Source organism: Electrona antarctica, assembly GCF_951216825.1.
Source record: "Electrona antarctica genome assembly, chromosome: 21".
Classification (NCBI taxonomy): domain Eukaryota; kingdom Metazoa; phylum Chordata; class Actinopteri; order Myctophiformes; family Myctophidae; genus Electrona; species Electrona antarctica.
This window is the reverse complement of record NC_136802.1, coordinates 6,110,161-6,136,309: the sequence shown is the minus strand read 5'-3', so window position 1 is coordinate 6,136,309 and position 26,149 is coordinate 6,110,161. Positions and strand designations below refer to the sequence as shown.

At 43.4% G+C, this 26,149-nt stretch overlaps 1 protein-coding gene across 2 annotated transcripts in view; it reads right to left on the bottom strand.

Annotated features, from left to right (window-relative positions):
- The window catches only part of LOC306914556 (sodium/potassium/calcium exchanger 2-like), an 87,201-nt gene that overhangs the window by 15,320 nt on the left and 45,732 nt on the right, over positions 1-26,149 (bottom strand). For both annotated transcript variants that reach the window (XM_079491642.1, XM_079491643.1), the window contains 2 exons: positions 7,701-7,799; positions 3,762-3,844 (listed from right to left, as the gene is read on the bottom strand). In XM_079491642.1, coding sequence (XP_079347768.1) covers positions 3,762-3,844; positions 7,701-7,799 — 182 coding nt within the window. The remainder of the gene's footprint in view (positions 1-3,761; positions 3,845-7,700; positions 7,800-26,149) is intronic.

Genomic DNA, 26,149 nt, shown 5'->3' with positions numbered 1-26,149 from the left:
CTGGGACCGAGGCTAGGTGGTCCCTGGACCCTACGCTGAGGAACGGCCACATAGGCATTAGGCTAGAGGTTGTCCCTGGAAACCTACTCACATACTGTAGGCATTAGGCATGAGAAAAGGCCTGGCATGTGATGTTGGCTTGACATCAGAAGCTTTCCCAGCAAGCCAAATGACGTCATGATGACGTTATGATGACACATTCCGATGACTCCGGTGACGTTCAGGACTAGGCCAGATCACAGCCCACATGGGGATGATCTTTACGTTCAGGACTAGGCCAGATCACAGCCCATATGGGGATGATCTTTACGTTCAGGACTAGGCCAGATCACAGCCCATATGGGGATGATCTTTACGTTCAGGACTAGGCCAGATCACAGCCCATATAGGGATGATCTTTAAACGTCATTTCCAAGACGTCTTCACCAGTTGAAATAATAATATAGCTTATTCTGGGCCAGATTCTGACTATAGTTATAAGATGACATAAGTTGATCTGGCCTCGATCAGTCTCTCTCCGATCGATTCATCCAGGAAAGTCTGCCTTAGTGGGCAGAATGTATGTTGGTTGAAATCAGGTGATATTCTCGACCAGACCTGACTATAGTCTTGATTTGACTTGATCTGGTCACAAATCGAGACGTCACCAATTCGTCCAGGTCCTGACCGTGCTTCCCGGGATTTGAATGGTTCCCCTAAAAATGATGATTAATTTATCTTTTTCCCGTCTGCATTTGGAACACATCAAACCTCAAGGGGGCGGGGCGGGGGGGGGCTACTGTGTGAGCGATGGCAATCCCACCGGCAAAGACCTATTATTAACTCCCAAGAAGAGGCGATAAATCAATCTAAAAAAAACCAGAGCAGCAGAGCTTGATCAATAAACACACGGGTCATTATTGCCAAATGGGGTTCAATTTCAGCGACTCCCTTCCGCGGGTCTATTGTGAGGAGAAATCTCTCCCATTCTCCCGCCAGTCATTTACTGCTTAACGAGGAGGATGAAAGAAAGAAAGGAGGAGAGAGAAAGGAAATCTGCATTGAGAGTCAAATCTATCATCCTTTGCAGCCGGCAGGACCAAACCCGGTGATGTATGGCATGGGGCCACCGTGTGCTTTCAGCACCATTAGAGCCCCTCATTCTTTAACCCATTCTGGACGGGAATTCACCCCTCTTGGGTGTTTTAAAGCATTATGTTATACTTTAGGCTATTGAAAAAGATCTACAGGCTCATAGCGCGGCACCGAGTGCCACGCTATGAGCTTGTAGGTCTGCTATTTTTGAAAAAATCGTGAAAATGTGTGGCGCAAATCTTTGAATGTATATTCTTTCAGAGCGAACGTCTTTAACTAAAATCTTTGCTTCTGGGGGGGTTCCGTGGAACATCATATTTTCAGATGGGGGTCGGCGGCCAAATACATATCATTTCTGGGGGTCCTTGCCATGAAATATTGAGCATTTTCGACGTCAGGCCTAAATGGCTTAACGTGGCCAGTGGACGGAGATGACTGATGCAGCTGTAGTTTCATTATGGTCTGTTTTTGAGGAAGCATCAGTCCATCTTTACACCGTGGTGGCGTGTGAGAGCAGGATTTCAACAAAGACTGGATTAGGATCCCAAAACTGGGACGAGGAAGGTTTAGTTGGGCTGATCGAGCATAAATATAGAAGCTGGCATATCGTTGCTGTTGCTGCCTGTCTGGCAGAGACGTCTCTATCTCTATATTTAAAATATTTATTTTCTGTGTCACACAAACAGAGCAAAAATCCATGAGCTGGCGTGTCGCAAAGCGATGCGTTGTGAGATCTGTTTTGTGCGTGCGTGCGTGCGTGTCTGTGGGTTTTATGAATATTGAACCAATGATAAATAAATAAATAATAAATAAATAAATAATGAAAATAGCCTATATAAGCTTGCGTGCTTGTAGATCTGCAATTTGCACTAGTTTGGGTCCTGGACAAAAGCGTTTGGGAACCTGCACTAGAACTTTTCGTGTTTTTAACAAGGTTTCCATCCGACGCAAAACAGAGACGATAAATAAAGCTGTTCTGAAGCTGTTCTGGTCTTAACATGGCAGCACAGTGTTGTACTCCATGTGTATCGTGAGTGAGGAGAGAATCACATGCGAGGTATAGATGCACGCGCCGCCGCTGACTCATTCTTCGCCTGTTGATTTGGTGTCCTCTTTGCCCAAACAGCCACACTGTGCCCTCTGCTGGGCTGGCAGCCTTCCTATGTTCTCACTCACGCTGGCACAAACTGCGGCAGTTGGCATTTGTGAGGTTTGTGTGTGTGTGTGTGTGTGTGTGTGTGTGTGTGTGTGTGTGTGTGTGTGTGTGTGTGTGTGTGTGTGTGTGTGTGTGTGTGTGTGTGTGTGTGTGTGTGTGTGTGTGTGTGTGTGTGTGTGTGTGACTGTGCGTGTGACTGTGTGTGTGTGTGTGTGTGTTTTTGGCACTGTGTTGTAGAGGGCAGCAGGTGAGTGAAGAATGTGATTACAGAACGCGGCTGGAGTGGGTGGGTCTTTGGCAGGCCAGCGTGTAGCAACGGAAGAACTGCAGAGCATGCTAGGAAAATTATCAGCGGTAATGACCTGTGCAGCGGAGAGTCCGACCTTTGCATCAATCAACCCGTTCAAAGCACAATAAGGACACGGCTGAGAGGCCATTGTATATTCATACGGTAAAGTTGCGTTCAGATCTGAATATATATATTATTCGCCTCGGTTCGTCCCGTTTGTGCCGTGCCAGGTTTGTCGCGCCGCGCCCGTTCCCGCAATTCTCGTCTTTGCATTGACTTTGTGTGTAATCGCGCCGCTCTAACCATCCAAGTCTGAACGCACCTCTTGAGCCCCATTGCCCCTGCGGGCAATTGACGTCATTCAGAACTTCTGATGGGGCGGTCTCAGAACCTTCAGATGTTCTGACTTTTCTGGAAAGTCTGTCCCTCCTTGGGAGTTGGGACACGTATTGGCCTTAAAGCTGGGATCAAACTAGGGCTGCAACTATCAATTATTTCTCTTAGTGATTATTCTAACAAATAATTAAGTGTGTTTTGCGCGTCATGATGCAACACATTGTGTGCTTGTAGATTTGGGCTATTCTTTTTTTATTTTTTTTTGAAATTTCGATTATTATAAATATTATCATAAATCGACATTTCTTTTTATAATCATTACATAATTAAATTGATTGGTTCTATTAACTGTCACAGGATAATGCGGCTGATTTTGGGTCTGAAACAGCACTCTGCACAAACTCTGACCTGGAGCCTTTACCACTAAAACCCCTACTTTGTTGACCTGAGGCGTCCCCCAGGGGTCTATAATTGGTCCCCCCATTCTTCCAAGTACCTTTAAGGCAATCCACCATGCTTTGCGATACACTTTGAGTTTGATAGAGCGGCTGAACAGGGAGACACAAGGGTTCATGTGATAATCTTTTTAGCGTGTTTCAAAGTCAAAGTCATACGATTTGTCACACACATTACCGCAGTGAAATGTGTTCTCCGCATTTGACCCATCTCTTGGAGCGGTGAGCCGCAGCCAAGGAGCGGTGAGCTGCAGCCGTGCCGCGCTCGGGAATCATTTCAACCCATTGATGCTGAGTGCCAAGCAGGGAGGGCATTGGGTCCCATTTTTACAGTCTTTGGTATGACCCGACCGGGGATGGAACCCCCGACCTCCCAGTTTCAAGGCGGACACTCTAACCACAAATCCACTGTTGCGTGTGTGCGTGTCGTTTGTTTTATAGGATTTCTTACCGCGTCTCCCTCTTGTCCGGCTGTTCCGTTCATCGGTGGGGTGACCTCCACTTCCACACTGGAGCTGTTTGGCAGGTTCTTGTCTGTTTCAGGTTGTAAAGACACACACAAGGCACAGCAGGACATTAACCAAAAGGTCAACTTGTCAACAAGTCGAGTTCATTAAACCATTCTGGACGGGAACCCCTTTTGGTGTTTTAAGCATTATGTTATACTTTTAGCTAATGAAAAATAGCAGATCTGCAAGCTCATAGCGCGGCACCGAGTGCCACGCTACGAGCTTGTAGGTCTGCTATTTTTCAAAAATCGCGAAAATGAGGCGGAAATCTTTGAATATATATATATTCTTTCAGAGCGAACGTTTTTAACTCAAATCTTTGCTTCTGGGGAAGTTCCAGAAGCAGGAACGCCACAGGAACGCACCCAGGCTGCCGGCCCGATTCTGGCGAGCCGCCCCGCGTCCGAAACGGTTGAGAAATTACGTGTGGGGGTCACTGTACTGTACTGTACTGTACTGTACTGTACTGTACTGGCACACCCTAAATCACCATATATACAGTTAATATGTGTGTGTTACTGTACTGTACTGTACTGTACTGTACTGTACTGTACTGTACTGTACTGTACTGTACTGTACTGTACTGGCACACCCTAAATCACCATATATACAGTTAATATGTGTGTGTGTGTGTGTGTTAGGTTGCGCACAGGTGGTGAAAAACAACCATGCTGGCTCACTCTTGTGATGATTCTATATCATTATTTTTGGTCTGTGTGTGTACAGAATTCAGACCATCAGGGATCAGGGAATGGAAACCTTTAGTTGGTGACGTTAGTAAACTGGACAAAACAAATCACACGTCTGTGTGTGCGTGCGTGCGTGCGTGCGTGCGTGTGTACGTGCGTGTGTGAGTGAGTGTGCGCGCACGTGTGCAAGATCACACTCATCCGTGACATTGTTATTACGGCGCCTCTCCCTTGTTGGCTAATATGACTCCAATTCATTTCGGGGCCAGAATCTCTTAATTGCCCTTATTAAAATACAATGAGCCCAAAGTCGTGTAACCAGATGATTGAGTCATAATTGCTGTGGAAATTGGTTTGATCCTGGTGTGGTTGTGACAAAGCGCCTGATTGCCTTGACCCGATATACCATTATCATCATCCAACAAATGAATTCATTTGTTCTCTTTGGGTGACATAAATGTCACATGATATTTACACTGTCTAATAGCATGCATTATTCAGCGATGACACATTCCTTGACGTTGGCTGGTTCTAATATAGTAAAAGCTAAATCACACCAACGTGTGAGCTGTGTGTGTGTGTGTGTGTGTGTGTGTGTGTGTGTGTGTGTGTGTGTGTGTGTGTGTGTGTGTGTGTGTGTGTGTGTGTGTGTGTGTGTGTGTGTGTGTGTGTGTGTGTGTGTGTGTGTGTGTGTGTGTGTGTGTGTGTGTGTGTGTGTGTGTGTGTGTGTGTGTGTGTGTGCTGAAAAAGGACAGGGGAAATCCCACGTTTTCCCGCGACCGTCACCAGGATTTTCTAAACAAACAGCGGTGAAAAGTTGACTCTGTCCGGGTCGAATGAAAATACCAAGGATTGGTCAGTGACGCGTCACTGTCTGTGGTTTATGAACTGCTTCGAGTCTGTGTTACTTCCACGTTGCTGTAGCATAACAGTGACGTCACTGTCGAATCCTTGTTATCTTTACCGTTGCCGTGTGTTCAGAGCAGCAGCGTATAACAACAAGCTGTAGCCTATTTTTGTCACGCTCGCGCTAATGAAACAAAACACCACACGGTACGGGATTATTATTCAGCAGATGATGTAATCCATGTTTAAAACCCATTTAGACCTGAGGACGATTATAAAAATATCTTCTAAATCCTGACGGTTCTCTGAAAAACGTCTATGTCAGTGCTCATCAAACTACTTAGTGTCATAAGGACCACCAGAATTATCTGTATTTGGCCTCCGACCCCAATCTGAAAATATGTTGTTCCAGGGGACCTCACCAGAAGCAAAGATTTGAGTTAAAAATGTTCGCTCTGAAAGAATATATATTCAAAGATTTGCGCCACATTTTCACGATTCTTAAAAAATTGCAGATCTACAAGCTCGTAGCGCGGCACTCTGTGAGCTTGTAGATCTGCTATTTTTCAATAGCTAAAGTATAACGAAAACCTAAAAACACCAAAAGGGGTTCCCGCCCAGAATGGGTTAAGTAAAGTGTTCCACATGTCCAAAGTCATTTCTGAATGAAAAAGACAGGCCTATCCTTTTTTTAATCATACTATCCTTTAATATAACGCCATTTAGGTCAACGATATAACATTATGTTGTGAATGATATAATATGAATTATAGCAGCGCAGCAGGTATAGGCTAATTAGGCCAGTCAACACTGACGAAAACTAAATGGAAACTAAATGAAAACTATGATGACTAAAAGTAAGACTAAATATACTGACAATTTCGTCAACAAATAAAAACTAGACTAAAATGTTAGGAAGGGACTAGTGGACAAGAGATCCTATAAGTCATTTTACAATACGTTTTTTTTTTACTTGCTGAAAATAGATGATCTACAAGCTCACAATGCGTCGCGTTGTGGGCTTGTAGATCGGCCTTTTTCAGCAAGTGAAAAAAAATGGCATCAAGGCCCACCAAAAATACATTTTGTTCGACTAAATCAACTGTAGATTTAGTCGACTAAAATCTCATGATATTTAGTCGACTAAAACTAGACTAACACTAAAACATTCCAGGTGACTAAAATGTGACTAAAACTTAAATTAAGCTTTATTCCAAAGATTAAAACTAAAATAGAAAATTTGCAGGCAAAAACAACACTCCTAGGGCATGTAGTGCTCAGACAGTGAACCGGCAATGGCTAGTGACTCTACCTTCTCTCCCCCTCTGTGACCCATAATGTGCGCATGCAGCATCACATGATGTCAGTGTAACATTTGAACTATATCCCCTGGTCAGTTTTATTTGAGTTTTAATGTAATGTAAAGTTATGAAAGAACTTGACCATGAGGCATGTGAGTATATGTAGTCATGTTTATACATTTATGATGATCAGATGTGGGGCTTAATTGACCTGAAGCTCTGTGTGTGTGTGTGTGTGTGTGTGTGTGTGTGTGTGTGTGTGTGTGTGTGTGTGTGTGTGTGTGTGTGTGTGTGTGTGTGTGTGTGTGTGTGTGTGTGTGTGTGTGTGTGTGTGTGTGTGTGTGTGTGTGTGTGTGTGTGTGTGTGTGTGTGTGTGTCAACCTATATCTCTTTCTTTCGCTCTCCGAGAAGAATTGTAAAATAGTCAATATAGTGCTAGGATATGGTGTCGGATTACGCACACTGCACCTCTCTCTCACTGTTTGTAGCGTGATGTGTGGCAGACAGCTCACCCCCCCCCCCCACCCCCCTCTCTCTCCCTCTCCACCCCCCCCCCCCCCCCCCTCTCTCTCTATAGACAGGCAATGCAAGGTGGTGGGCAGTAGGCTCGTCTCCATGCGGACATAGAGATGTTTAGAAAGCTATTTTTTGTCATCCTTAACAACATGGTTGAGAAAAATCTAATTTAGTTTGGGGCATATAGGCTACATGCATGTAGGTAGCTGTGATTTCATCGATTTCTTTAAAAATCGTGAAAATGTGGCGCAAATCCTTGAATATATATTCTTTCAGAGCGAACGTTTTTAACTCAAATCTTTGTTTCTGGGGGGTCCCTGGAACAACATATTTTGAGATGGGGGTCGGCGGCCAATTACATACATTTTTGGGGGTCCTTGACATGAAAATGTTTGAGAACCACTGACATAGAAACATAGGGTTTTTTCAGAAAACTATCAGGATTTAGAAGAACATTTAGTAGAATCGGGGTCAGGTCTAACTGGGTTATCGCTCAAGGATATCAGGGTTCAGATAGAAGGACACTCACCTGAACGACTCGCCAGTCCATTGGCCTTCTCACTGTCTTCTACTTGGCATTTCTTTTTAGCAATCTTGTGGAGGATGGACGCTTTCTCTCGAAACTTGCCTGGGAAGAGAATCAACACGACGGTTTAAAACCTTGAGCGGTAGCGGACGGACAGCGTGCCGCCGGCCTCACCTTCAAAAGTGTCAGAACTCCTCCAGTTGTCACCTTTGACCCACCCCCCCTCCCCCACCACACACAGTTCACATTTCCAAAAGCATTAAGTGCCTCGAAGGCGACGACGGGGGGGTTCATGAAATATTGCAGATCAAACAACTCTAAGAGTCGATATGATATCATATACTGATGATCCTGCAGTGTGCTTTGCTGCATGCACCCTGTGAGTGGCGAGCTGGCCCAGGAGAGACGCTCTTATACACAGATCAGTCTCCCCTGGAGGTCAGCGTCACTCCGTGTCCTTCCTGGGCAGGTTGCATCTCGTCGCTGTCGGGTATACTGGAAAAACTGTGCATGTCCAAAACCGTAACTTTTTTTATTTTTAGGAAATGTGTCCCAAATCTGACCCAATGTAGATATTGTTTAGTCACAAAGCTCGTTAATACTTTTTATTGGTTAAATATTTAAAAACCCACACAGACACTATAGCTTCCTGCCCGACAGAGACGATATCCCACCAAAATTTCACAGGAGAAATTTTGAAAATTATATTAGATGTGGAATTATTACCGTTAAAAAAACAAACCCTGAAGGAATTGTCCAGGAGCAGCACCACAGCCCATCACATACATTAAACAACATTAAACATATACAATAATCTATAGGCCAGTTAGCAGACACCCCTTAATCCAGAGCGACTTATACTGTAGAAACATGAAATAATAAATGCCTATACTTGATAACATGATAATATCCACAAATGATCGAGTATTACTATAACCTCTTTTGTAGGAGAATTGAATGCCTCCTGGTTTGTGGAGAGAAAGAAATCAATAACTATTCTGTGTGTGTGTGTGCCGGCCGTGGCTCTCGAAAAGATATTATTTTAATAATATATTTTGCTGCAGCATATGTACAGTAACAATGCTTGTACTGTACGTGCAACGCCAATCACAGAATGCTCCTTCATATAAGATGAAGGAGGGACGACGTTGAAAGATTAGATTGTAGAGCTTGTGTAAGCAGTGTGTCCTCTTGACATCTAAAATAATGGTGCACACACAAGGCAATTTGGCCCAAACCTCACAGCAGACAATGAGCTGCCGCTGCCTTGTGGAACAATGACTTTTCCAAGAAATCCCTGCGGCTTTAAAACAGTGTCTGCCCCCCCCCCCCCCCCACACACACACACACACACACACAGACAGACAGACAGACACAGAAAGAATGTTACACCAAAAGCAAAACACCAAGACCGCAGATGTTGCAATACGTAGGTAGGCTATAAAATTAGCCTGATTGATTCACAACCCGTGCAATATTTCCCATGTCAGTCAGTGAATATTGACTCCTCGGTAAAGACTGTTTTCTTTCGAGGCTATAATTACTGACAGTCAGCTAGATGGAAATTCTATGTAATCTCCGAAACAAACTAAATTGCTCGTGGATGAACAGAAGAATCTCTTACCTCCCTTTACTGATCTGTTTTAGAGAAAAAAATACTTTTTAAGTGCAATAACAGTCAAATCCTCTATGTTTTAGTTTACCCCTGAGAGTGGAAAACATGGACCAGAATCTACCAGGTCCATTTGGGTCATTCTTTACAGTCAGCCAGTGAAATCAAATTAATACTGTGGATTATACTGTGTAGCCTACAACACTGTACAGTCAATATTCAATATTAAAGAATGTGTTGATGGCGGGGCTGATGAGAAATGTCCCCCGTTGCTTTATAGGAACCATCAACACAATTAACCTCTCAAAACCAGGTCCCCAGAGCGTCTGGGTATAGCACCCTATACTGGCTAACGCTGGAATGCCACTGTGAGCAACTTCCATTGAAATTAATAGCTATAGGGCCGGCCGGGGCAATCCACTCTCTAGTTTATATAACTATGCTCAAAACCCACTATTCTTTAGTAAAACGGACCCGAGTTGCAACTGTGCTTGGACCTATTTTTTTTCCTGTCTACATCAATCTCTTCACCAAAAATAGCAGCTGTACAAGCTGCTATTTCTGTTGCTATATATACGTACAAGCGTACTGCGATGCATTGTGAGCTTGTAGATCTGCCGTTTCAGGCTAATGTTGTTTTCCTCCAGAATATGGACGCAGGGGTTCAAGCGGTTGAACTGCCTTTAGTTGTAGGATCTATCGGAGCCCACAAGGCTGTCCCCGAGAGAACGCACATCCATCCAACCCACCGATTGTGACGTTTTGACGCAAACGCATCATCAACGTTGTGCCAATTCTCAATCAGCCCTTTTGCTAATCGAAGGGTGAATCTAGTTTTTTCTTTTTTTCAGCTCCTGCTTTCTTACTGAAAACAGTATGAGATGCTGATTCGTCGGGACTCGACACGGTGACGCATCGATATACACTCCACCCGACCGTGGACACGGTGACGCATCGATATACACTCCACCCGACGACACGGTGACGCATCGATATACACTCCACCCGACCGTGTCAACACGGTGACGCATCGATATACACTCCACCCGACCGTGACACGGTGACGCATCGATATACACTCCACCCGACCGTGACACGGTGACGCATCGATATACACTCCACCCGACGACACGGTGACGCATCGATATACACTCCACCCGACGACACGGTGACGCATCGATATACACTCCACCCGACGACACGGTGACGCATCGATATACACTCCACCCGACGACACGGTGACGCATCGATATACACTCCACCCGACGACACGGTGACGCATCGATATACACTCCACCCGACCGTGACACGGTGACGCATCGATATACACTCCACCCGACGACACGGTGACGCATCGATATACACTCCACCCGACGACACGGTGACGCATCGATATACACTCCACCCGACGACACGGTGACGCATCGATATACACTCCACCCGACGACACGGTGACGCATCGATATACACTCCACCCGACGACACGGTGACGCATCGATATACACTCCACCCGACGACACGGTGACGCATCGATATACACTCCACCCGACCGTGTCAACACTGTCTGTGACCTTCTGGCAAAATCATTAACCACCACCATGTCAACTGTAGGCATTCTATCTCTCTCCCTCCCTCCCTCCCCCCCTCTCTCTCTCTCTCTCTCTCTCTCCCCCTCCCTCTCTCTGCCTCTCTCTCTGCCTCTCTCTCTCTCTGCCTCTCTCTCTCTCTCTCTCTCTCTCTCTCTCTCTCTGCCTCTCTCTCTCTCTCTCTCTCTCTCTCTCTCTCTCTCTCTCTATCTCTCTCTCTGCCTCTCTCTCTCTCTGCCTCTCTCTCTCTCTATCTCTCTCTCTGCCTCTCTCTCTCTCTATCTCTCCCTCTCTCTCTCTCTCTCTCTCTCTCACTCTCAATGTCTCTCATCGGTCATATTCTCACACACACACACACGCACGCAAGCACACACGCATGCACACACGCGCACACACGCACACGGGCGGTTATGCAGGCCATGCACACTAATACATTGTGTCGAGATAGCAATCACACATTTGTCATATCCACTGCCTTGGTACCACTCACCTTGGAAGGTATGTCATTGTTGTTAAGGTCAATGGCACATACGTGTGCGTGCGTGCATGTGTGCGTGCGTGCATGTGTGTGTGTGTGTGTACGTGTAGTTGCACATGCATGCATGCACTCTCTCAGAGTTAAATGGCCACTAAGTGTGTTTCACTGTGAGGTCATTCCCTATGGATTGTGCAGGACGGAGAGCTCTATCTATGCTTCATGCTCATGGTGAATGGACCTCCATAACAGAACTCTATGCTTCATGCTCATGGTGAATGGACCTCCATAACAGAACTCTATGCTTCATGTTCATGGTGAATGAACCTCCATAACAGCAGGGAGTATTAATAGAGCTCTATGCTTCATGTTCATGGTGAATGGACCTCCATAACAGCAGGGAGTATTAATAGAGCTCTATGCTTCATGTTCATGGTGAATGAACCTCCATAACAGCAGGGAGTATTAATAGCTACAGCGGTCGCTCAGACCTTTTCAATCACCTCATCAATGGGCCTGCAGGTCAAAATCTCAAGGCACAACTGTATATTCATACAGTATACTGTATACTGTATAGCAAAATTCACAATGTTGAGCTCTATAATATTATGCCCAAAATCAGGCCGGGCAGGTTGAAAGTGCATGGTTGAAAGAAAGAAAGAAAGAAAGAAAGAAAGAGAGAGAGAGAGAGAGAGAAATTGGGTTATGGAATTTGCCCGTGTTGGGAAATGAGTGTACAAAATGTACTTGGCAGTAGGCTACAGAGGCTCTAAGACAAGCTAGCTCACTTCACTGTGTTCTTTTAATTCACAGCTGAAAACTCACTAGTACACAAAGGCTTTCACTTACTTAGACCCTCGGATTTATGTATGTATTATTTTGTTCGTACTTGTTTACCTTAAATTTGTATTAGCTATGTTGTTGTTTCATCTTGTTGCACTGCATTTTATTATGCCATCAGAAAGCACCTTGTAACTTTGTTTTGAAAAGTGCTTTATAAATAGTTGATTATTATTATTATTATAATTATAATTTATTTTATTTTTTAAACGAGGCACACCAGACGTATTATCTCATGGCACACCGGTAGGCAAACACCGTTTGGAATCCTCTGAGCTACGAAGTATATTGTTCTCACCGAGGGATTGCTATATGACGTCATTCCTGTGCAAATCATGGCCTATATGAATGAATCCACTTCATCCACTGTAAAAGTGTTCATTTAAATCTGAGAAGGAACCCGTGTAGGTGCAAAAAAAAAACAATCAAACAATCAAACAAACAAGCACATAAACAAAACAAAAAAAACTACAACAAAACATAAACGGGAGAATAATAGTACCATCCACATGACACATCACTCAACAACACATGTGGAGCATCCCCACATGTGGAGCATCCCCACATGTGTTGAGCACGTGAATTGAGTTTGTGTTGTTGAGCTTCAACACAAAGATACATTATTGATTAGGACAGGTGTGCGTTGTGGAAACGCACCTTTGAACACACTGAGGCGTACGCGTACCATTAAGCCATTCTGGGTGGGAAGGGAACCCCTCTTGGTGTTTTTAAGCTTATACTTTAGCTATTGAAAAATAGCAGATCCACAAGCTCATAGCACGGCACCGAGTGCCGCGCTATGAGCTTGTAGATCTTGTGGATTTCTTGAAAGATCGTGAACTCAAATCCCTGGAACAACATATGTTCAGATGGGGGTCCACGGCCAATTATAGAAAATTCTGGGGCTCCTTGACCTGAAATAGTTTTTGAGAACTACTGACATAGAAACATAGGTATTTCAGAAAACTGTCAGGATTTAGAAGACATTTTTTAAATTTCGACGTCAGGCCTAAACGGGTTAAGCTGTACACCTCAGCACTGATTAGCTACACTTGGCCTTCGGGGGCACTGCTCCATGGGTTCGTCTATAGACCAGGCTGGGGTTCTATCCAAATCTAAACTCCAGACAACGCATGCAGCTCATTATGAATTAACCACTTATGCCTATATATCAGGGGTAGGCAATTTTGTACCAGTGCCAACATTGGCACAAAGCAGGGTGATCACTGCATTGGCACACCGGCGAGAGAGTGTGAGAGAGAAGACTTTTGGTTTAACAACCAAGCTCACAAAAAAGCTTGTATAGAACGGCCATTTTCGTGTAGCAGCCAACCTAATAGGGATATTAGGACACTAAAACTGTTCCTCATTTTTCTGCATGGGGACCCCCTGGAACCCCCTCAAAGGACCCCCGAGGGTCCCCGGCGGAGGCCTCACTTTGTGAGAACCACCCGATATGACATTGGCAATGTCTCGGGACCCCCGCCCCGCCCCCTCCCGACCCCCAATATAAATTGACTGCTACAATAACCTTAAACCATTTTGGGCGGGAACCCCTTTTGGTGTTTTAAGCATTGTTATAATTTAGCTATTTAAAAATAGCAGATCTACAAGCTCATAGCGCGCCACCGAGTGGCGCGCTACGAGCTTGTAGGTCTGATATTTTTGAAAAATCGTGAAAAATAAATTATTATTATTATTATTTTTTTTTTTTTAATAATTTGGGGACCCCCTAAAATAATTTGGCGACCCCCCGAGGGGTCGCGACCCACGGGTTGAGAACCCCTGCAATATGAAGCAATAATGGTTTGACAGCCCGCGCCGCGTGGACATGGACATGCAGGCCGTTATTAGCAGCTGTTGGCCGACCATCATTAGATTGTCTCTCTCTCCCAACACGCCTTGTTTTTTTCTCCCCCCGTCAGCCTGTTATGCAACAAACCCGGGCGGGAGGATGAGTCACTCTACTCCGCCGTGCTCAGTGACGTGCGTCTTGCGTTGCGTGCTCTCGCTCAGTGGCGGCGGCAAGTAACTGAGTATACACTATACTCAAGTACTACTTGAGTATATACCTTTTTGACTTGAGTATACATACGTCCCATCTTTAAATATTTCATACCTTTTCAGTAACCACATGAACCCTCATGTCCCTTATTGTTCTGTGAAGTTCAGCGAAAATAGCACGTCTATACAAGCTCACAATGCATGTGCAGCGTTGTGAGCTTTGCAGGTCTGCTATTTACAGCAAAGAGATTTGGTATAGAAGGAAACGGGTAGATGTCTTATGGTCCTATCTTGGGCATGCCTTACCATTTATCCCTAAAACTTATATTTTACTATCTTGAAAAACATTTTAAAATAGTTCAACTATAGCCGATCTACGTACATCGACACATTTTGAGCTATTTGAACCATTTTAAATGATTTAATTTTGTTTTTCAAAATAGTAAAAAATGGCAAATACATTTAGGGATAAGGGTCAAGGGGTGGCGCAAGATATACCCCTTAGTGTGTGTGTGTGTGCGCGTGCGTGCGTGCGTGCGCGCGTCCGCTATATTTATTATCATATTAATTGCTTAAGTTGTGGTACAATCAATGAAAGGCACTCACAACGGCGTACATTTTTAACTGTCCACGAATGCGTCTCGTGGTAAAGAAAGAATTATGCAACACATAATTCCATTTCTTGTGTTCATATAATATAACCATCATGTCATCAGAATTCATACTCTCAAGTCTCAACACTCAACTCAACACTTACACACAGCGACCACTTCTATATATACTGTATATATATATCAAGCACATATTTGAGGGAAAAACCCAGGTTATGTATAAAAGAAAGAAAGAAAAAACATACAGTACCAGAACAAAACAATACAATGGGCGTGGCTACTGCGATTTGCACTTATGTCAGTGAAATCTCTTAAGGAGAGGTTGTCAAACTTATAAAGATCAAACCGTATGTCACAAGCACAAAACAATGATGGCTTGTTATGTGATCAAAATGCGGGGAGAGAGGAAAAATGATATAAAAAAACGAATTTAAAAAGAAATATCCAAAAAATAAAATAGGGATGGATTAAAGGTTTAAGAATCGAGTGAATTAAACTTTGGGGCTTACCTTCCTCATTCATTGTGTGATAATATTTTAGTTTTCCATAAGTCCCAAGCTCTACAACATCACAGCAAAAGACAAGGGTAAGGAGGCAGCGACACAGAGACAGGAAAGAGTGAACATGAAAAAACAAGAAAAACAACATTTTCTGCAGGTTTTCTAATTATATCACATGTACGAACGACACACAAGCAACACACCGGGGTTATTATAGTCGACTATAAAACTAAGGAAATGACTATAACTATAATAATTGGGAGTTAACTGGAATTTATAAAAAACTAAAAAACGAGGCATTATCAAAAACAAAAAAGGATAACCAAGTGAAACGCTATTGCGTGTTTAATAAACTATGGCGTTGAACGTTTTTGTAATCTTCCCAAAATGGTAAAATAGCAGGTCACAAGCAGCACGATAATGATGCAACACAGTGTGAGCCTGTGGATGTTCCCCTCATGACTAAATCCATCCGTATTACAATACAAATAAATAGAAAAGAAAACACTGAAACTAAAAGAAACTAGACTAGCTAGGCATTTAAAAAAAATAACAAACTAAAAAAAAATAATAATAATAAAAAAAGAAAATGAAATGAAATTGAAAACATGCAAATCGAAATGAAGGAAAAGCTGCTGGAAAACCTCTAAAATATAACAACCCTGGCGCACACTGCAGGGTCCTGAGGGTCAACTTTAAACCGTTAGTGGATTAGAAACCAGTGGAGGAAGAAAAAAGTACTCAAATGTATTAAGTAAAACTATCAAATACTGCAATAGTAGTAGAACTCCGTCACAAGTAAAAGTCCGGAATTTAAAAAGTACAAAAGTATTGGCTTCAAAATGTACTTAAAGTACCAAAAGTAAAAGTAGGCTACTCCATTGTGCAGAATGTCTCATTTAAAGTTTTCAAATGCATATTAATCTTTTGAAAATAGTAGATCTACAAATGGCCAGAATGTGTATATAGGGCTGAAGTGGTTAATGTATGTTTTTGTAATAATAATCAAAATCTACAAAGTAACTAGTACAACTAAAGTTATCAATATTCATAGCAGAGTAAAAAGTACAATATTTGCCTCACTGAGATGTATCAGTGGAGTAGAAGTAAAAGTACTGAAAATGTGACGTACTCAAAAAAAAGTACAAATACTTTGCCCTTAGGTACAGTACTTAAGTAAAAGTACTTTAGTTACTTTCCACCACTGACATTGACCCCTTGGGACTCTGCAGTGCCGGCACAAGTACTGGACATACAGCGAGGAGAACCACCCCGAGTACTGCAGAAGTGCAAAACAAAGCAGCAATGACATAACCCATTCTAGACGGGAACCCCTGTTGGTGTTTTAAAGCATTACGTTATACTTTTAGCTGTTGAAAAATAGCAGATCTACAAGCTCGTAGCGCGGCACCGAGTGCCGCGCTACGAGCTTGTAGGTCTGCTATTTTTGAAAAATGCGGCGCAAATCTTTGAATGTATATTCTTTCAGTGCGAACGTTTTGAACTCAAATCTTTGCTTCTGAGGGGGTTCCTTCCTGGAATAACATATTTTCAGATGGGGGTCGGTGGCCAATTACATATAATCTTGGGGGTCCTTGACATGAAAATGTTTGAGAACCACTGACATAGTATTTCAGAAAACTATCATGATCTAGATTTACATTTTGTAGAATCGCCCTCAGGTTTAAATAGGTTAATGACAGACACGTATACACAGTACATATCCTTAAAATAAAAAATAGCTCTGTTGAACTGAATAATATGCAACAATATACAGCACTGTAAAACGTGTCCAATGGGGACTCCGGTGCCAATGACCCAGTTTTGATCGCCAGTAGAAGCGAGTTCTAGTATACTAAGTATAGACACTCATATAGGTCCAATCTTTTGGGTATTTATTAATGTACATATTAACGTATATATACCAACACAACACATACGTACGTATACTTGTGTAAAAAGACGATGAAAACACAAATTTTGCCGGGTGGTGTGTGAACTGAACATGCAACAAAAGAGATGAGAGGCCTCCACTCCTCTACTACACACAGTACACACACACACACACACACACACACGTACGTATGGGTTGTTCAAAGCCGGGGGAGAGGAGAGGAGAGGAGGGGGGGGGGGGTATTGATGATGAGTTGGCGTTTTGTTTGTGTATACACAGTGTGAAACAACAAACAATTATTTTGATTCCCTTACTGTTGTGGCGACTGTATATACGGTTTATATATATATATATATATATAAGTATAAGACAGTCAGCACATCTATGTGATGAAAGAGTTGGGAATTAAAACCTGACGCAGTAGAAGCCAGACACTAGAGAGGAACACAGGAATAGAACCAAGACACCGCAGGAGTGCTACTGTAACCTTCCTCCCCCTCCCTCTGTCTCTCTCCCTCTCCCTCTCTCTGTCTCTCTCCCTCTCCCTCTCTTCCCCTCTCCCTCTCTCTGTCTCTCTCCCTCTCCCTCTATCTCTCTCTCTCTCTCTCCCTCTCTTCCCCTCTCTCTGTCTCTCTCCCTCTCCCTCTCTGTCTCTCTCCCTCTCTGTCTCTCTCCCTCTCCCTCCCTCTGTCTCTGTCTCTCTCTCCCTCCCTCTCTCCCTCTGTCTCTCTCTCCCTCCCTCTCTCTCTCCCTCCCTCTCTCTCTCTCTGTCTCCCTCCCTCTCTCTCTCCCTCTCTCTCTCTCTATCTCTCTTCCCCTCCCTCTCCCTCTCCCTCTCCCTCCCTCCCTCCCTCTCCCTCTCCCTCCCTCTCTCTCCCCCTCTCCCTCTCCCTCTCTCTCCCCCTCTCTCTCCCCCTCTCTCTCTCTCCCCCCTCTCTCTCTGCCTCTCTCTCTCTCTCTCTCTCTCTCTCTCTCTCCCTCTCTCTCTCCCTCTCTCTCTCCCCCCTCTCTCTCCCCCCTCTCTCTCTCTCTCTCTCTCTCTCTCCCTCTCCCTCTCCCTCTCTCTCCCCCTCTCCCTCTCCCTCTCTCCCCCCTCTCTCTCTCTCTCTCTCTCTCTCCCCCCTCTCTCTCTCTCTCTCTCTCTCTCTCTCTGTTGTTCTGTCTCTGTGGGAAGGAGTCAGCATCTGTACTGTAAACTAAAGCACTTTTCTCCCCACACTGTTTTACACTGGGCCGCCCGGGACCCATATGTTTGTTTGGGTCGTGGACACATTTTATTAACACTTGATTCTGTGAAAATAATAATAATAGCGACCGAAGGGAAGGTCATATATACCCTTTCTTTGTGGTTTATATATATATATATATATATATATATATATATATATATATATATATATATATATATATTATTATTATTATTATTATTATTTTTACAGAATGTTTTATGGTCATGGTTCACCAGGAGCAGATAATTGACACCTGAGTGAAAAAAATGGGTTGCAAAAAAATCGTGGGATAAAAAAAAATGATAAAGTAAAATGATTCACCAGCTATAGGAGCCTGGACGGCTTCATGCAGGTTCCAGGCTTCAAATAGTGAATCTAAAATAAATACAAATCTCTATGGGGGAAAAAAATGAATAGATTTGTGGCGCCACAAAATGGCCGCCAGTGCTACGCCCTATAGTTTATCTATAGCATCATGCGTTGTATTCCTCCTCATGGAGGTGTAGTGTTACCATCCTGTACGCTATACTATTTCTATTTCTCTAGCATGGAGTCATCTTCTCCATGCCTTCTCTATACTGTACCACTGCTTGGGTAAGTATAAGTAGGTCGGAGTGGCTCCTTGTCTGCATAGGCTGAGCAATGAGGGTGTCTGTCCCTTTGCACGATGCGCTAGAGCAGCGTTTTTCAACCCTTTTCACATCAAGGCCCATTATATGTATTCAGCATTTGAGCCACGGAACCACCATTTGATGACATTTAGCCTCTCGGATCCAAAACTAAAGAATATTTTGTTGTCGTCGGGTAAGATTTTATCCACAATTCCATGCATTAGGAGAGATAACAAAAGAGAGATATCAAAAAAAGCAATTCTTCTACAATCTCTAATTGTGTAGACTTCTAGTAAATTAAATGATGCAGGTGTTTAACAAGTACGGGTCCATTTGGTTACCAACTCTCCATCATTTTAGGGACCACCTGGAACCACCCTCAGGGACCACTGGTGGTCCCCGGACCACTGGTTGAAAAGCACTGCGCTAGAGCCCTTCATGGCAGCACACCTACCTGAAGTCATCTAACAGCACTTACTGACTCACTTACTGACTCACTTACTGACTCGCTTACTGACTCACATACTGACTCACATACTGACTCACATACTGACTCACTTACTGACTCACTTACTATGTCTCACTTACTGATTCACTTACTGACTCGCTTACTGTCTCACTTACTGACTCACTTACTGACTCACTTACTGACTCACTTACTGACTCACTTACTTACTCACTTATTGACTCGCTTACTGACTAACTTACTGACTCGCTTACCGACTCGCATACTGACTCACATACTGACTCACTTACTGTCTCACTTACTGATTCACTTACTGACTCGCTTACTGTCTCACTTACTGACTCACTCACTGACTCACTTAATGACTCACTTAATGACTCATACACATTACACATACACGTAATGTATTATTATTATTATTATTATTATTATTATTATTATTATCATCCCCAATGCTTCGTCTACCATTACATATTGCTCATTGCGCTCAGTGGTGGGAAAAAGTACTCACATTTGTTTTTGCTTAAGTAAAAGTATTAATACTGCGATATAGAAATACTCTGTTACTACACGTAAAGGACCGGAATTCAAAATGTACTTGAGCAAAAGCACAAAGGTACTGGCATCAAAATGTACTGAAAATATCAAAAGTAAAAGTATTAATTATGCGTAATTATGAGTGTCCAATTTCAAGTTTTCAAATGTATAACAATCAGATTGTAGATTGTCTATTTTCAACTGGCCAAAATGTAGAAATAAGAGCGTGTTTTGTAATGATGATAAAATAAAAATCTACAAAGTAACTAGTAGTAACTAAAGTTTTCAAATAAATGTAGTGGAGTAAAAGTACAATATTTGTATTCCGAGATGTATAGTGGAGTCCAAGTGAAAGTATTGGAAATTGTAAATACTCAAGTAAACTACAAATGCTTAAACATTGTACGTATAAGTGCAGTACTTGAGTAGATGTACTTAGTTACTTTACACCACTGATTACACTTTATCTACACTACCATTATATATTGTTCTCTATACGTTGTCTATATTCGACTTGGAGGCTTAATCAGCAGTGGCGTGCACAGATAGACACTAGGGGGTGCTATAGCACCACCTGCCCGTTCCCTCTGGACAGCAATGTGCTCGTTTGAAAACAAAATGAAAAGAAAAACGTTTTTACAGTACAGTATGTGGACCATGGTGACATTGATCAATTCTTGATTCAAAAAAAAAGCTTCTAATATATTATTTAAGCCCCAAAATCTATAAATCTCACACAATTAAGGCAACCGGGCCGGTTCCACGCGCTGCACATTTGAGCACCTGCCCCTCTAAATGTCTGTGCACGACACTGTTAATCAAGATTTTGGCCAGGGCTATAGAATGAGCTGCAGTGGACATTGCTCTGTGGCCTTACTTTTCTATGTATGTAATTGTATTTTCTTTTCTGTTTTTGTGTCATGTCAAATGTGTGTATGTGTTGCATACCGGTATAAAGGCCACTGGGTCGCGACTCGCAAGACACATTTCAGTGCAAACTAACAATAAAGTACTACCGGTATTTATATCATATCATATCAGTTGCTCGACCATTATTTTTTGTTCCTTTTACCTTTTATCTATTACATCCTGTGCCCAATACTTTGTTTACCATTAAGTACTTGTTTTCTCTTTACTTATTGCTATACATTCCCAAAATGTACAATGGTAGCGGTCATATTTTCAAAACAGGAATTTGGCACATTTAGCCTACACTAGTTGCAGTGGATGTGTACATGCACGGACGCACGCAAGCACGCACGCAAGCAAGCAAGCACGCACGCACGCACGGCACACACTGTAGTGTACACAAATGCGCGCACACACACACACACACACACACAAACACACACACACACACACACACACACACACACACACACACACACACACACACACACACACACACACATCCCCAGCTCAAAGAGCATCCTGTTCATCTCCGGCTCCCGCGGACAAGTGCCTTGAATCCCATACAAATTGGGCCGAATTGGTTCTGAAGTGCTCTATTGCCGCGAGGTTGGCCTCTTAACAAGCAGCCATGCACTGACTCCGCTCTGAGGGCAATTAGCCCGCCATGCCATGGTTGGGCATGACAGAGTCATCTTGTTGGCAACGAGAGCCAGCGACGGAGACACTGTGATGTTGTTGTTTACGGAAATGCATCATGTCCTTGCAGGGATGACCTCTGTTTGAGTACAGTGTTTGACTGTGTGAGAGAGAGAGAGAGAGCGAGCGGGGGGGGACAGTGAGAGGGAGAGTGGGAGAGTGCGTGCGTGCGTGCGTGCGTGCGTGCGTGTGTGCGTGCGTGTGTGCGTGCGTGCGTGCGTATTTTGTGTCTAAGTGCGTGCGTGTCTGTCTGCCGGGGGTTGGGGGGTGTCAGGGAAATTCACAGTCTGTACTGGAGCGAAAGGCTTTTAACATTGATTCTTTCACCCAGCCGGCAAGCTGGGAGGAGCCAGGAGGGGGGTAGGGGGTGGGGGGAGGCGGGGGGGGGGCTCGGTGCAGCATGGCAGGGTCCTTACGTAACATAACAAAAACCATATTTTTCTAACGATTTCAACGTGAGCTGCTATTGGCTAACATGAGAAAGAAATAACAAGTGAGGACTCGGCGCCGGAAAGTAGCTAATGGTTAAGAACCATATATATATATTCTTTTTAATACAAATTAATTAAACTTATAAATGTATAGTAGGCTTATTAGACGCCATCAAATTGTGTACTATATATGCGGCTATACGAGAAATGGCCTCTCCATTGTCATACAGGTCACACTGCATAATGTTCAGCCCATACAGGACACAGACATACTGTATAATGTCCCGTCCGTCGATACAAAGTGACGTAACGACACCAGCAATTTTCAAGGCCGGGACAATGACATAATGATCTGTCGTAAGCCGTCCAATGGGGTCAGCACCCCGCTCAACCTTGCAGCCCAATCACACGCAGTAGAACGTGATCCATTTAACGCGTGGCAGAGCTGAGAGTGAAACATGTTTGTCTTCTAGGAGGTGATCCTCTCCCCCAACACGGTTTCATTGTGTCTTCTAGGAGGTGATCCTCTCCCCCAACACGGTTTCATTGTGTCTTCTAGGAGGTGATCCTCTCCCCCAACACGGTTTCATTGTGTCTTCTAGGAGGTGATCCTCTCCCCCAACACGGTTTCATTGTGTCTTCTAGGAGGTGATCCTCTCCCCCAACACGGTTTCATTGTGTCTTCTAGGAGGTGATCCTCTCCCCCAACACGGTTTCATTGTTCAACTCTGTACTCCTATAATGGGCAGTGGCGTGCACAGACATTTAGAGGGGCAGGTGCTCAAGTGGAGAAAAAAAAGGGCACCTTGTGCAGCGCGTGGAACCGGCCGGTTGCCTTAATAGTGAGATTTATAGATTTTGGGGCCTAAATAATATATTAGAAGCTTTTTATCAAGAATTGATCAATGTCACCATGGTCCACATACTGTACAGTACTGTACACTGTATTAAAAAAATGGAACCGCCCCCCCCCCCTTTTTTTTCCAAAGGGGCACATTTGTCCAGAGGGAAAAGGGCAGGGGGTGCTCTAGCACCCCCTAGTGTCTATCTGTGCACGCCACTGCTAATGAGGTTTGACGTCCTATATATGAGTGCATCCAAAGGTCTTAACCACTCAATCATCAGTGGACACATTAACCTATTCATTTCGTCTTAATCGCGGTCCCCCTTGAAAAACGAGACGGTTCTTCACAAAGGGGTTATTCCTAATAAAGAAAGACCTTTAACCTCAGACTTATTTAGGACTAGTATAAGTACGGCTAGCTCCACAAATCACTCCATTAGGTGACTGAATGGTTACTGTGAAAGGGGGATGGCTGCTTATTGCCTTGTTATTGACCAGCACACACAGCTCTGGCAGTGTGAATTGGTCCAGCAGACTTTAGTCCAGAGCTACATTTGTGAATGCAAACTGAGTCAGTGAGCCGCAGGTTTTGCACCACAAGGCACTGAACCAGCACAACATGTGTGTGAACAGTGGGCTAAAGTCAGCGCCAGGTTACCCCTATAGCCCAATCAGCGACCCCTGAGAGAGACAATACCCTAGCCTGGTTCTTTACACAATAGCCCAGTAACATGGGAAAGCACCTCTTGCAAAGGGTAGGCGAGCAACAGATGTTTGTAATCAAGATATATATATATATATAGCAATAGTTGATCGTTGGAGTGCCGCAAGGTGAGCGGTTAAGGTGTGTACCACATTATAGGCTCAGATGCCTAACAGCGAGGTACCAGTTTGTTTAGGACGGGCCGGGCGGACCTTTGCCTCATGTTACTCCCTAAGACAAGTAAAAAACATAATAATAATAACAATAATAATAATAATAATAATGGTAATAATAATAATAATAAATACAACATCCAATGCACTAATTAGGGCATTCAATATTGACATAATAAATCAATATAAAAGGCAAAAGGCAAAGTCAAAGCCTAGTTTGACTTTTGCCAAAGCCAGCCTGTTTTATGGTGAGGTCAGCTTTGGCAATGAATATGCAAAGCCCTTATGACAAAATGTATAGTTTGTTGTACGACAGTGTTGCTCAACAAATACAGTATGTCTTTTCAACTGTAAAAAGTGATGACATTGCATCAACACTATTTTTTCAGTTGAGAATGTGGCATTTTTGCTGAGCGATGCAGAGTTGTGCGACTGAAGTAAAACATAAATGTTACCACCAACAATACAGACATCACCGTGCGGGGCAGAATTCACATCTGTAAACGTTGTGTCGTCAGAGGAGCTTAGTGCAAGGTGTACTTTCAATTTTTCAAAGTGAACATTGTCTATGTGAGTGCTGTTCGGATGGCTTGTTTTTGTCCATTCGCTCAGAGTTCAGTGTGGTGAGAGCAACTACTCTCTCTCCTTTTCACCCCCCCCATCCCTCTTTGTACTTCAATATTTTATGTGTCTCCTAAGTGATATTCTTTGTAGCTAGTCCACATACCAATGAATGGAAGAAAACGGATAGAGTGCAAGGTTTTCCCTTGCAGAAATAGTGCTAAAAAAGGGGCTAAAATGATCCTTCTTTCTTTTTTTTTTAAGATAACTAATTGAGCTAATTATCATTAACCCATTTTGGGCGGGAACCCCTTTTGGTGTTAGCATTATGTTATGCTTTAGCTATTGAAAAATAGCAGATCTACAAGCTCATAGCGTGCCACCGAGTGGCGCGCTACGAGCTTGTAGGTCTGCTATTTTTGAAAAATCGAAGAACGATTTATAGAATCTGATCTCAGGTCAAAATGGGTTAATATTTATATAAAATATACTTATTTTGCCTATTATGAAAGTCAAACAATATATTCAACCAATATCAATCGTTACACTGGTGACATAATAAGCTTGAAACAATCTGCAATTTTCACTCACTTGCACTCACACACACAAGCTTAAAATTGTAAAAACCAGCTTAACTGCATGTTAGGCTAAATAAACAGGCTAACAACAACTCTACATGATTACGGAGAATGCTAAGATTTGCGCTTAAAAGACCATACCAGCCTTTTTTGACATGTGGGTCCCTTGTCTGTCTTTGATGGGATTTCAGTCCTCAAACCCCACAGTCCCATGCATGTACACAATGTAGGCATTAGCCCGTTGCTATTTGGAATGAATTGAATGAAATGAATTGGACGCTATTTTTAATCTGTATGGTATGTTCATGCAAAATAACTATATCACAGCTGCAGTGGTTGAAGGTGGTCTCCCTACACTTCCATTGTGACGTTTTGACCCTGGTGGTGGGTATAGGACATCTATTGACTGAGTAAAGTAGCCGTGCCTGGAGCACATAAAGCTCAATATCTCCCCCCCGGACAAGCGGGGATTCCTTCCTGTATGAGTGGTACCCCTCGAGGGAGACCTGGGTTCGAATACCTGGTGTTAACAACTAAATATCTCCACCCAGAGAGGACATACAACTTATAGAGAGACTGAAGCTTAATTATACATTTTGAGAGGCATCATGACTTCAATAACAATCGAGGCATTTTTTTTGTCATATGTCAACGACAGAAAAATATATCTAAAAAAACAGTTTTGAGAAATTAAATCCTGTCAAAGTAATGAGAGGATCCAAATGGCAAAAAGAAAAGGCTGGCATGCATGGTTTGCATGATGTAAACAACAGCTGCAGCCGTGGTGTTTTGTTGCTACAGTATAAGCCACTCTGCCGTGTTCTCTATAGCCAGGCACACCATATAATCTCACACGTATTTCTCCCAAAACAATGAAACAATGTAGTTTGTTAGCTCAGAGCTATAACAAATAGGTCTTTTGTTTTTGCGGGGAGGATACAGATAATCAGAGAAGGGAACTCACCGGAGTCCGCTACCTCGGAGAGGCTCATATCGGGGAGGTCCCCTGTTAAACAACACACAGTTCTCCAAGTTGGGTTTGGGCCTCTGGTGGGAACGCTTCAGGAGCATGTGTCCATATAGCCAGGGGTGCACATGACATAACTGGCGCGCAAAGTGCGCATGCGTTGCCAAAATATGATTTTTTTGCGCGGCAGATCAAACAATATGAAGCTCTCTGTCTTGCGTA